General features: G+C 36.9%; 1 protein-coding gene across 7 annotated transcripts in view; it reads right to left on the reverse strand.

Annotated features, from left to right (window-relative positions):
- Positions 1-14,261, reverse strand: part of ALMS1 (ALMS1, centrosome and basal body associated protein) — a 190,536-nt gene that overhangs the window by 66,943 nt on the left and 109,332 nt on the right. For all 7 annotated transcript variants that reach the window (XR_003513293.1, XM_027554877.1, XM_027554878.1 and 4 more), the window contains one exon: positions 4,705-4,946. Coding sequence is in view for 6 of the 7 variants with exons in the window: in XM_027554877.1 (XP_027410678.1) it covers positions 4,705-4,946 (242 nt within the window). In the remaining variant the exon portion in view is untranslated. The remainder of the gene's footprint in view (positions 1-4,704; positions 4,947-14,261) is intronic.

A 14,261-nucleotide genomic window follows, 5' to 3' on the forward strand; every position in this document is an offset into this window, starting at 1 on the left:
AGTTCAAAAGCATCAATTCTTTGGCACTCAGCTTTCTTTATAGTCCAACTCTCACATCCATACATGACCACTGGAAAAACCACAGCCTTGACTAGATGGACCTTTGTTGACAAAGGAATGTCTCTGCTTTTTAATATGCTGTCTAGGTTGGTCATAACTTTCCTTCCAAGGAGTAAGTGTCTTTTAATTTCATGGCTGCAATCACCATCTGCAGTGATTTTGGAGCCCAGAAAAATAAAGTCAGCCACTGTTTCCCCATCTATTTGCCATGATCTTAGTTTTCTGAATGTTGAGCTTTAAGGCAACTTTTTCACTCTCCTCTTTCACTTTCATCAAGAGGCTCATATCCCCTGTATCAGCAGGTGAACTCTCAACCACTGGACCACCATGCAAGTCCTCTGTAACAGCGTGCATGTATGGTCAGTCACATCCGATTCTTTGTAACCCCATTGACTGTAGCCCATCAAGCTCCTATGTCCATAGGATTGTCCAAGCAAGCATATTGGAGTGGGTTGCCACTTCCTTCCCCCAGGATCTTCCTGATCCAGGGACTGAACCCACACCCCCCACTCCCCACCACCATCGCCTGCATTGTAGGCAGATTCTTTACCACTGCAATACCTGGGAAGTCCCCTCTGTAACAAGATCTTAATATTAGGCTGGGTACATACTGTCCATCTGTACATTATGCTACTGCTAAAATTTATCCTCTTCATACTCTTCTTTTTCAGAATTTTCTTTGTTATTCTCCATGATAAAACTTAAGATCAAAATTTAAGTACAAAACAACAATTTTGCTAGAATTTGAGTAGAATTATGTTAGGAGTATACATTCATTTGGGAATAAATGACATCTTTACAATATTCAGTTTTACTATTCAGAAATATTTCATCCCTTCTTTTAGTCTACTGGTCCTTTCTTTTCTATCCCTACACAGTGAAAGTGAATATGAAAGTGAAAGTCGCTCAGTCGTGTCCGACTCTTCGCGACTCCATGGACTATACAGAATAGTCCATGAAATAGAATCCATGGAATTCTCCAGGCCAGAATCCTGGAGTGGGTAGCCTTTCCCTTCTCCAGGGGATCTTCCCAACCCAGGGATCAAACCCAGGTCCCCAGCATTGCAGGCGGATTCTTTACCAACTGAGCCACAAGGGAAGCACAAGAATACTGGAGTGGGTAGCCTATCCCTTCTCCAGCGGATATTCCCGACCCAGGAATCGAACTGGGGTCTCTTGCATTGCAGGTGGATTGTTTATCAATTGAACTATCAGGGAAGCCCCATCCCTACACAAAGGTCGTATAAATTTCTTGTTCAGGTTATTTCTGAATATATTATGGGGTTGTATCACATATCTGAACAGAATTTTGTACACAGCTATCACCTCTGATCAAACAGACCAGCTTCTTCAGTTTATCCTTACAGACCATGATTTTCCCTTGTATCCTGTCATCAGCTCTAGACTGACTCCTAGTTACACATGTCTAGTTTATAAAAATCGTTTGATCTTAGCCAAAAGGCCAAGAAGTGATACTCAAGACAGAGTCTGATAGCCCCAGGAATGAGAACTCCCTGACTCTGGACACAACAATAACTTTTATATTACTTAGAATTACTACTGCATCATTCTGATGATTTGATATGAAATCCATATTACTAGTACCCTGCTTCCAACCAAGGAACTGACTTCAGAGTGAAGGAAATGAGACAAGAGGCTGATGCCTAAAGGAATTCACTCTTCTCATCAGAAGTCTGATCACCCACAACTATGGTAAACTCAACAAAAAAAAAGAAAAAAAGTGAGTGAACAATTCACTGAAAACCGTTGTGGCACAAGCTGGTGGGTATCACTTTCTGAGGCTGGAATGCTAGCTTACAGAATCTGGCACATGCTCAGAACCATATATGGTTCTGATACTTCTATCCCACAGACAGAATGCATGTATTCAGGAAAAAAGGTAGAAGCCTTTAAAATCGTTTCCTTTCCATCTCCGTGACTGTGCTTTGTTAGATGGAAGATCTTAGAAATAAGGGAGGGGCAATTCTATCAAGAGACAGGAGCCATCTGGTCATTTTACATTCTTTATGTCACTGAAATAGTGACATAAGCAGGCAATAGGGAGTCATAATGTTGACTAAACTATGACTAACCTTAACTATCAAGGAGAAATAAGGTTACCTTAGAAAAAAGACAGTCAATAGGAGTCTGGCTAATAATAAGGGGACCACTTTACCAAGCTTGATCATAGAAATTAATAAAAATTATTTGAAATTTATAAATAAGGGCTAGTGAAGTCTTAGCCTACTTAAGAATACTTGTACCTCTGCAACAAGCAAAAACCCAGCTAATGAGAACCTGGATGAATTCAAGGGGAACTAAGAGATGTATAGAGGATGGAAGAATTTAAATAATAGAAAAAATAGGCTATAGCCTTCACTTCTATTTGGACATGCTGTAGTCATCATTGTAGGAATACTGATTTATTAGTTTTCTTCTTCTGTCAGTGTATGTAAATTTAGTTCAAAGTTCACAGAAAATGGACAATAACATTTGGACAGAATTATAGTGGACCTAGAGCAAGAATGGCTATCATGTGAAGATGGAGAATTCTAAGAGAGAGAGGTGAGTTTTTGAATTGTCAACAAGTTTATATGTATGCATGCAGAAGTCTTAAAGTGTGAACTGCCTATCTATGGGGGAAGAAGCCACTATACAGCAAACAATAATTGTTCCTGGAAGAGAAAAAAAGGACTGGAGAATGGTAAAGAAGAAAGTTCAACCGTAAAATTTACTTCTTCAAAAAACTTGAAAATGGAATTAAATGTAGACATACAGCATATTACCCTTAATTTACTTCAGAGCAGTGGACACTCAATCATAAATTTAACTTTTTATTCTGTATACTTTAAAATATTTTTGAAAATTTTACTTTTAAATCCACAGAGTTAATCTTTTATTGGTAAACCAAACAATATTTACCTTTTAAAGCAGTCTTTTCTAAGTACCTGTATGTAAGACTATATAAACTGCGGCCTCTATATAGACTGATCCATTTGATGTCAGAAGAGGTATAAAATACACTTTCATAGTTGGATATCCTCTCTTGTGCTTCTGCCACCAACACGAGAACACAGCCAAGAGTACCCTGGCTTTCAGAACAAGGCATGTAGAACAGACCCAAAGCATTTTTGCATCCTGATGCCACACTTCAACTGACTAGTAAGCCCATGAGTGAGAAAAGCAAATGTTTGCTATAAAGCTCTGAGATTTTCGAGGTTCTTACATGGTATAATGGTGGCAACAGGTAACTGACACGTTAAAGATTTATTAGACTATACATTTGTGGGGTATGTTTTTATATTACAATAAAAATGTATGAGAAATATAACTATCTCAACATATAAATGTATTTATTCAAATTAAATTCAGTGCAATTTAAATTCAGAACAAAGCAATTTTCTTTATATATTTAAAGCATATCCCATCTTTATCTATAGACACATAAACTTTTTGCCCAAGTAGGGAAACTTAAAATTTATCTTGAATAGATTTGTACAAGTTACTGGATACTTTAAAATTAGTAATTTAAAGCTTCCACTTTTATTTAGAGGAAGAATGGGAACTTAATTTTCCAGTTACTGGTCTGAAAAAGAAAATAGCTTGTTATAATTTTGAATGTTACACAGTATGCTGCTACTGCTGCTGCTGCTGCTAAGTCGCTTCAGTCGTGTCCGACTCTGTGCGACCCCATAGACGGCAGCCCACCAGGCTCCCCCGTCCCTGGGATTCTCCAGGCAGAACACTGGAGTGGGTTGCCATTTCCTTCTCCAATGCATGAAAGTGAAAAGTGAAAGTGAAGTCGCTCAGTCATGTCTGACTCTTCGAGACCCCATGGACTGCAGCCTACCAGGCTCCTCCATCCATGGGATTTTCCAGGCAAGAGTACTGGAGTGGGGTGCCATTGCTTTCTCCGGTTACATAGTATAAGCACTATCAAAACATCACTGTCAAGATGGCATACAAACACCCTAAATGTAAACCCTATGGTAGAGATCACTAGCTGTTCACCAAATCTCATTTCTTCTTCATCCTGGAAAGCACACTTAAACTAACCCTAGTCAGTGGAAAGTGATATGGGCCACCTCTAGGCCCAGCCCATAAGAGCCTCCCACATGTGCACCTCCATGTTTTCCATCCCTTCCAGTTGACTATGATGGTGAATCCACAGTTCCATGTTTTAAAGACAGCAGGGTCATAGCCAACCTGGGTCCCTGGTCAATGTTTCACGAGCAAGAAATAGACTGGTATTGTGCTTGCAAAATCTGTTTAATATATTATATGAAATGATAGTTAAAAAAAAAAAAAAGCCAAATCATTCACCTGCCTCTCTTAAATTGAACCTCTACAGTTTTTCAGCTTTCATGAACTGCTTGCACTCTTATGACAAGTATTATGAGATGAAAATATGTCAACCATAAGTAGCATGCGTTTCACATAGGTTGTTAATGCCAATGGAACAGAAATAAAAACATAATAAACTATATCCTTCTCATGGTTATGAAAAATAAATGATATAATCATGTACAGCTTAAAGATTAAAATTAAAATCAGGTTTTCTAACTAGAAAGACTCAATCAAGAAATTTCTTTATTACACATGAAAGTTGATAATATGACCTAAAACGCAATCATATTCTCTTACCATCTGTACCATGAGGAACAGTAATCTGTTGAACTGAAGATGATGAAGCGAACTTGACAGGAATGTTGCCCGACTTCTGTGTACTGAGCTCTGGAATTTCATGTCCACGATCTTCAGCATTAACAAAAATTTCAGATGAAAACGTGGCTTTACCTGGACTTTCTGTTGTTATCTGAGTGACTGCATCAGATGATAATTTTCCAGAGAAGGGAGAAAACGGGGATTTAATCTCCTCTGGTGATCTGAAAAAGAAGAGAAAGGGCAAAGCAGGTCATATCCTTGGCTTATCACAAATCGTTATTTCTTTCCAAACATTACTTCAATATTTTGTGGAGACACATCAGACTCCAATGGTTATTTCTGCAGTACCCTTTGCTTTTTTAGATACTTATTACAATGTGATCAAATGTACTTTAAAACCGACTTTTAGTTTCAATTCACAATGCTATTTAATAAGGACAAGGTCCTTTTCAGTTGAAGTGAAAATATATCCATTCAAAAATAAAATTACTGGAAAGTCAAAGTGAAGTCGCTCAGTTGTGTCCGACTCTTTGCAACCCCATGGATCGTAGCCCACCAGGCTCCTCGATCCATGGGATTTTCCAGGGAAGAATACTGGAGTGGGCTGCCATTTCCTTCTCCAGGGGATCTTCCCAACCCAGGGATCGAACCCGGGTCTCCTGCATTGCAGACAGAAGCTTTACCGTCCGAGCCACTAGGGAAGGGAGTATGCTAAACACATAGAGTATACAAAAACAAACAAGAAATAAAATCTTTCCTCAAAAAATTTATATGTCAGTGGGGGAACTAGAGGTTTTTAAGGTTGCAATTATGTATAAAGATTATAAAGAATACATATTAAGATATAATAGAGTAAATAAATGACTGTATAAACAAGTAAATAATAGGAGGGATAAGACAAATCATGCTAATAGAAAAACCCCATATGTAGGTAAGCCCCTCTTGCCATTAATCTCCTCCCCAAGGAGGTGAAGCTTAATCTTCTCCTTAAGTCCAGTCCTGAATTCACTGAGTTCCAAAGAAGAGATCAAAAACGGGAGAAAAAGTAACTTCACGGTGGAGAACCTGGCAAACACCATGTTATCCAAGTGATGATGGTTCACATCACCAGTGATACCATGTGGACATTACGTATTCTGTTATGATGTGGTGAGAATTCACCTATGGTATTCTTTGCCAAATCCCAGAACTCCAGTCTGATCAAGAGAAAAACATCAGCCAAATTCAGATTGAGAAAAACTCCACAAAATGTCAGACCAATATTCCTCAAGACTTTCAAAATCATGAAAAACATGGAAGGAATGAGGAACTGTCACAGAGCAGAGAAGACTGAGGAGACATGACGACGACTAAATACAATGAGATATACTGGATTGGGTCCAGTATATTGGGAACAGGAAAAGGTCACCAATGGGAACACTAGTGAAATCTAAAAAGAGCCTGAAGTTTAGTTAATAGTAATATATAAATGTTGGCTTTTTTAATTTTTAAAAATATACTATGGTAAAGAGGTTAACTGACAGTAGGAAAAACTGGGAGAGGAGTTAACTGTGTTATGTTAGTATCTTTTCTACAGATTTTAAAGTTTTTGAAAATAAAAAATATTTATTTTTAAAAAATGGAGTAATATTGGATTTCCCTGGTGGGCCAGTGGTTAAGAATTCTCCTGCCACTTCAGGCGACATGTGTTCAATCCTTGAACTGGGAGGATTCTGCAGAGTGGGGTGACTGGGCCTATGCCACAACTATTGAGCCTGTACTCTAGAGCCTGCAAGCCACAACTAGTGAGCCCACAAAAGAAGCCACTACAACGACAAGCCCAAGCACCGAATGAGAGAAAGGCCCCACACAGAAACAAAGACCCAGCACAGCACCCCCCAAAAAAGGAGCAATACTGTATTGTATCATATTGATGTACTGGCTATATCACAAAACCAGAAGAGCTTTTAAATCTCTATCCTTTGTCTGCTGCCGCTGCTGCTAAGTCGCTTCAGTCGTGTCCGACTCTGTGTGACCCCACAGACTGCAGCCCACCAGGCTCCCCCGTCCCTGGGATTCTCCAGGCAAGAACACTGGAGTGGGTTGCCATTTCCTTCTCCAATGCATGAAAGTGAAAAGTGAAAGTGAAGTCGCTCAGTCGTGTCTGACTCTTCACGACCCCATGGACTGCAGCTTACCAGGCTCCTCTGTCCATGGGATTTTCCAGGCAAGAGTACTGGAGTGGGGTGCCATCGCCTTCTCCGATCCTTTGTCTACTAGTCACTAATTAAAAGGACAATTATGAGAAAAGAAAGTAGGCCCATCTCCCTTATGTATATAGAAGCAAGAATCCTAAAATCTTAGACAACCAAATGTACAGTGAGTGAGTGAATGTCTGTGTTTGTGTGAATGAATTCCTATCAAGCTGGTTTACTCCAGAAGTTCAAGGTAAGTTAACATTCAAATATCAACCAATATGATTCACCACATCAAAAGGAGAAAATTTGCATGATCGTATCAATATAGTCAGATAAAACATTTGATGAAATTCAATAATTATGTATGATTAAAAACTTGTAGCAAAGGGGAACTACAAAAAACTTTAGAGCCACAATCCTATTTACAGTGAAATGTGAACAATGTCCACTGTAGCATTAGGAACAAAATAAGGATGCCAACTCTTACCCTCTCTATTCAGTATGTTAGTAAAAGTCTTAAATGGCATTAGCAGGAAAAAGAAATCAGACATATAAGGATAAGAAAGGAAGAAATAATACTGTCACTTTTCATATTTGATATAATCAGGGATACAGAAAATCTAAAACAATCTACTGATAACATATAAAATATGTTAAGTTTTCAGAAGAGTTACCAGATAAGAGAACAAACTTTTAAGAATTCCCCTATATTCTTTGGTATCTGAAAAGTTACACAATTAAAAACCAAAAGATATGCACTTTACATTATCATCAAAACATCAAATACCTAAGTATAAAAAAGATATAAGAACACTAAACAGAAAACTATTGATACATCACAGAGAGAAATTAAAGGTGGTCTGAATAGGATTTCCACTTCCAGTTATGACATACAGGTACACCTCATTCTATTGCACTTAACTTTATTGTACCTTGCAGATATTGCATTTTTTTAAACAATTTGGATTTAAGTTAGTAGTAATAGTAATATATAGTTAATAGTAATATATAAATGTTGGATTTTTAATTTTTAAAAATATACTATGGCACAATGGAGTGAAATCTAGCAGAAAACAAAGTCAAGCTGATGGAGGACTAAGTGAAGAAAGCTGAGTGAAATTTCCTGCACAGTCATAGAACTAATGAAACAGAAATCCCACTAGATAAAGGGGCTTGTGACAAACATTAGGCCTCTTCCACAAGACATTTGCCAGTTTTTGAACCTACATAAGACAGGAAACTAAATAACTAATGCTTGAGAGGAAGAAATTTCAAAAGTGACAAATCCAAGACCAGGAGATGACTGTGGCTCAGATCATGAGCTCCTTTTGCAAAATTCAGACTTAAACAGAAGTAGGGAAAACCATTAGGTCATTCATGTATAATCTAAATCAAATCTCTTATGTACAGGGATACCTTCCCTTTCCTTCCCATAGTTGAAGTGACAAACAGATTCAAGGGATTAGATCTGATAGACAGAATGCCTGAAGAACTATAATGGAGGTTCTTAACACTGCATGTAGGTGGCGACCAAAACCATCCCCAAGAAAAGAAACGCAATAAGGCAAAATAGTTGTCTGAGGAGGCCTTACAAATAGCTGAGAAAATAAGAGGAGCAAAGGAGAAAGGGAAAGATATACCCATCTGAATGCAGAGTTTCAAAGAATAGCAAGGAGAGATAAGAAAGTCTTCTTCAGTGAACAATGCAAAGAAATAGAGGGAAAAAACAGAATGGGAAAGACTAGAGACCTCCTTCAAGAAAATTAGAGATACCAAAGGAACACTTTATGCACAGATGGGCACAATAAAGGACAGAAACAGTATGGACCTAACAGAAGTGAAAGATATTAAGAAGAGGTGGCAAGAATACACAGAACTGTAAAAAAAAGGTCTTAATGACCTGGATAACCACGATGGTGTGATCATTCACCTACAGCCAGACATCCTGCAGTCTGAAGTCAACTGAGCCTTAGGAAGTATTACTATGAACAAAGTTAGTGGAGGTGATGGAATTCCAGGTAAGCTATTTCAAATCCGGAAAGACGATATTGTTAAAGTACTGCACTCAATATGCCACCAAATTTTGAAAGCTCAGCCTAAATTATCCCTAAGTAAAGAGGCTCTGACCCAATTAGTAAGAAATTAAAATTAATTGGTTGGCACCAACAAATTGAATTGACAGCATTTGTATGTACAAGCAACAAATAACTAGAAAATACAAAATCTAAAATACCATATACAAAATTATCATAAAACATAAAATACTGAGGAATGAATTTAATGAAAAATGTGAAAGCCTACACAATGAAAATTACAACATCTTACTGAGAGATATCAAGTCAGTGGTGGGGAGGGAGGAAGAGGAGAACATGTTCACACTTGAGGGGGACTCCAGTATTACCAAGATGTCAATCATTCTCAAAATGACTACAGATTCAATGCAATATTGAACAAAATCCCAGGAGGATTTTTGAAGAAACTGAGAAGACTATTCTAAAATTTATATGGAACTGCACAGAACCTAAAATAGAAAAAAATAATGTTGAAAATAAAATAAGGTCAGAGGACATAATCTGATTTCAAGACAATATAAAGCTACAATAATAAAAACATCCTGGTACGGCTGCATAGATAAATAGTTCAAAGGAACGGAGTGGAAACTTAAAAATAAACCCCCATATAAAAGGTCAATTGATTTTTGACAGAGGTGGCAACTACTTTAATAAGAAAATAAATAATTATTTCAATGATGGTGCTGGAATATCCAGTAAAAGAAAGTGGTCCTGAATTATGTAAACTACAGTATGTACAGAAATTAATTTGATACAGATAAAAGACATAAAAAAATAAAGCTAAAACTATTTTCATTTCTAGAAGAAATGTAGGAGAAAATTTCATAACACTGGCTTAGGCCTCATTCTTAGACAAGACACAAAAAAGTACCAACCATAAAAGAGAAACTGGGTGTCCATCAGCAGATGAATGGATAAAGAGGATATTGTATATACATTTATATATACAATAAAATACTCAGCCATAAAAAAAGAATGAAATTTTGCCACTTTCAACAACATGGATGGACTGGAGGCTATGATATTAAGTGAAATAAGAGACTGAGAGAAAAAATGTCATATGATTATCGATTATATGTGGAATCGAAAAAATACAACAAACTAGTGAATATAATGAAAAAAACAAAACAGACTAACAGATACGGAAAACAGCCTCGCAGTTACCAGTGGGGAGGGAAGGGCAGGATGGGAGCGGAGGGTAAAGCGGCACAGACTGTTCTGCACAGAATAAGCTACAAGGGTGTGAGGTGCAACACAAGGAGTATGGTTATGTTTTATAATAACCATGATACATGAAGTATGACCTTCAAAATGGTGAATCACTATATTGTACACATGGCACCCCACTCCAGTACTCTTGCCTGGAAAATCCCATGGACAGAGAAGCCTGGTAGGCTACAGTCCATGGGGTCGCAAAGAGTCGGACACGACTAAGCGACCTCACTTTCACTTTCAACTTATACAGTATAGAAAAAGAAAAATTAACAAACTTGATTTCATAAAAATTAAAACTTTTTCTTCATGAAGCCACCAGTAAGAAAAGGAAAATCAAACCTCATTCTGTGAGAAAATATTTGCAATACAGAGGATCTGTTATCTTGAATATATTAAATATTCTTAAAATCATGACACAATCTAATGTATAAGAGTGAACAGATACTTCATAAAGATATAAAAATGGCCAAGCACAGAAACAATACTCAACATCATGTGTCATCAGGGAAAAACAAATTAAAACCACAATAACATATCATTTCACATCCACATTTAAAATGGCCAAAATAAAAAATAACTGGAAATACCAAATGTTAGCAATAGAATTTGCATATGCTGTTACTGAGAACAAAAAATGATACAGTCAGTTCCAGTTTTGGATAATCAATCAGTCTGTCTCTTCTACTAAGTGAAGCTATAAAACTGAGACAGACTACATGGAGCAGTTATTAGAAGACTTTGAGAAATAATAGGAGCTGGCAATTTGATTTACTGGCACATGTGAAGCACCAGTAAAACAGAGAAGAGTTTATCACTGTTCCCTTTGGTATCCAATGACCTGAACTCAATAGAGTCTGACACTTAGAAGTGGACATTAGTACAGACAGAAAAGACCTCCAGAAGAAGCCTTCTATTCAGGCATGAGAAGTGGAACTGGAAATAATGTGAAAATCCCCTTTTCTTTTCTCTCTTTCTAGTAATCTCAAGCACTCAAGTGATTACATGGTGGCAGCAATACCAGCAGTAACAGGGCGTTTAAAATTCTGACCGAGGACCCTCCTCTTCCACTACAGGAGATGTGGTCTCAAGCTAAGCTAAGCTAAGTCACTTCAGTCGTGTCCGACTCTGTGCGACCCCATAGATGGCAGCCCACCAGGCCCCCCCGTCCCTGGGATTCTCCAGGCAAGAACACTGGAGTGGGTTGCCATTTCCTTCTCCAATGCATGAAAGTGAAAAGTGAAAGTGAAGTCGCTCAGTCCTGTCTGACTCTTCGCGACCCCATGGACTGCAGCCTACCAGGCTCCTCCATCCATGGGATTTTCCAGGCAAGAGTGCTGGAGTGGGATGCCATGTGGTCTCAAGAGGGTAAGGCAAATCTGTGATTTTTTTTTTCTCTGTACTGAACCACTTGGCACTGACACAGTCACAGGAAGCACACAAAAAACACACAGAAGAAAGGGCTAAGTTAAGCCCCTGCTTTCTGTTCTGAGGACCTGAAAAGGGGAGCTCAGGGTGAAACATATCAAGGAAAGCATCTATTATAATGGTTAATAAACACGGACAGTACCACAAGTTGGTGAGGATGGAGAGTAACTGAAACATTTGTACATTGCTAGTGGGAATACAAAGATACAGCCACTTTGGAAAAACAGCTTAGCATAGTTTAGTTCTAAACAGTTCTTGTACACTTAAATACACACACACACCACATGATTCAGCAGCTCTAATTATATATACATATATATACAAATATATTCTTATTTTTATAGCAGGTCTAACTATAATCAGCGAAAACTAGAAACAACCCAGATATCCTTTAAGGAGTCAATGTACATAGATAAACTGTGTGTGTGTGTTTTGTTTTTTTTTTTAACTTTTTACTGCTTTATGCTTGTAAAAAGTCAAGAAGTAATTAAAAAGTAAAAAACTATTGATTCACAAAACAAGATGGACAAATCTCAAATACACTTTGTAAAAGATGCCAAACCTGAAAGGTTATTCTATATTTTATGATTTCATTTACGTGACACTCTAGAAAGGCAAAACTTGGACTGAGAGAAATGCTTCGTATGGACCTGTGATGTGGATTAATCAAAACTGACAGAACTAATATTTTAACCACAAAAAGTGAATTTGATAATGTGCAAATTTTTAAAAAATTAACCAAGTTATTGGGGCAAGATGGAATACAGGATGTAAGAAATGGATCTAACAGTATTATAAATGAATCATATCATTATGCTAAAGCGTGTAGGGAAGAAAACAACTAACCTGGGAAACAGCAACAATGTCTGGACTGAATACTATACATAAAAAACCTGTACACAGTTGGAGAATTTGTTTCTCACCTGGGTATGGGACAAGAATTCTGAAACTACATATCCTGGGGTAAATATACTGTAGATAATGAGAGCCATGTTTATCACTATTGGAGAAAGAAGTTTATAAATAAAAGAAAAAAGCTAGAATCAACCCCATGGTTCTGGACTAGTTGGAGGTATCAACATTGATCTGCGATTTTTAAAAATACACACACACACAAATACATACACACATTACAATCAAGATGAAATGACTACAGATGTAGACACATGTGTGAGTTAATGCCTATAATCTTTAACTTTATTCACTCAGCAGGGCAAGAAGCAGTGTCAACCTAGTAAGTCTTAAAAAAATCAAAACAGAAAGCAAAATATATCTTGAAAGAAATGAAACTGTGAACAAAACATATCAAAACCTATGAGACAAAAGCAGTTCTAAGGACATTTATAATGATAAATGCCTTCATTAAGAAAAAGAAAGGCCTCGAATAATCTCACACTTCAAGGAATTAGAAAAAGAACGGACTAGCCCAAAGCACACAAAGAAAGGAAATAAGAAAGATCAAAGTAGAAATAAGAAAAATCAAAGGAAAAAAAAAGGATCAGAGACCAGAAAAATAGAAAAGATCAAGATTAAGAACCTAATTTTTGATGATAGACAAAAATGACAAACCTTTAGCTAGAATAAGGAAGAAGGACTCAATCAGAAACGAAAGAGAAGACATGGCAATTGATACACAGGATCACAAGAGATTATTATGAACAGTTATATGCCAACAAATTGGATAACCTAGCAGAAATGGATAATTTCCACTATCCATAAGATACATACAATTTACCAAGACTGATTCATCAAGAAATAGAAAATATAAACAGACCAATGGAGTAAGGAAATACAATCAGTAATCAAATCTTCCCAATAGATGGTTTAAGTGGTGAATTCTACCAAATGTTTCAAAAGGAAATAATACCAATCCTTCTGAAACTTGTCCAAAAATTGAAGAGAGAGGACCATCTGCAAACTCATTTTACAAGGCCAGCATTACCCTGATGACCCAAAGCTAAGTGAAGATATAGAAAACTACAAACCAATATCTGATGAATAAAGAGATAAAACTTCTCAACAAAATATTAGCAAACTGAATTAAACAGCACATTAGAATTATACATCAAGATCAACTGGGATTTATCCCTGAGGCATAAAGATAGTTTAACATATAAAAATCAATAAACATCCCACTTTAATAGAATAAAAGATTAAAATAATATGATTATTTCAGTAGATGAAGAAAGAGCATTTGACAAAATACATCTCTCTTGATAAAAACTCTCAACAAATTGGGTATAGAAGAAACATCCCTCAACATAATAAAGGTCATGTATGACAAACTCTCAGCTAACATGAGACTCAATGGTGAAAGGATGAAACCTTCCCTCTAGTATGAGGAACAAGGTAAGAGTGCCCACTGCTAGCACTTTTACTCAACACAGCACTGGAAGTCCTAACCAGAATGATTAGGCAAGAAAAGGAAATAAAAGGCATCCCATCACTAAGGAAGAAGTAAGCTGTCTTTCTTTGCACATGATATGATCTAACATCTAAAAGAAAATCCTAGAGACTTCATAAAAAAAAAAGTTAGAAATAATCAATGAATTCAGTAAAGTCACAGGATGCAAAATCAACATAGAAAAATCAGTTGTACACTAACAACAAAATATCCAAAAAGAAGGAAGAAAATACTATTCACAAG

Source organism: Bos indicus x Bos taurus, chromosome 11 (assembly GCF_003369695.1).
Source record: "Bos indicus x Bos taurus breed Angus x Brahman F1 hybrid chromosome 11, Bos_hybrid_MaternalHap_v2.0, whole genome shotgun sequence".
NCBI classification, from domain to species: Eukaryota; Metazoa; Chordata; class Mammalia; order Artiodactyla; family Bovidae; genus Bos; species Bos indicus x Bos taurus.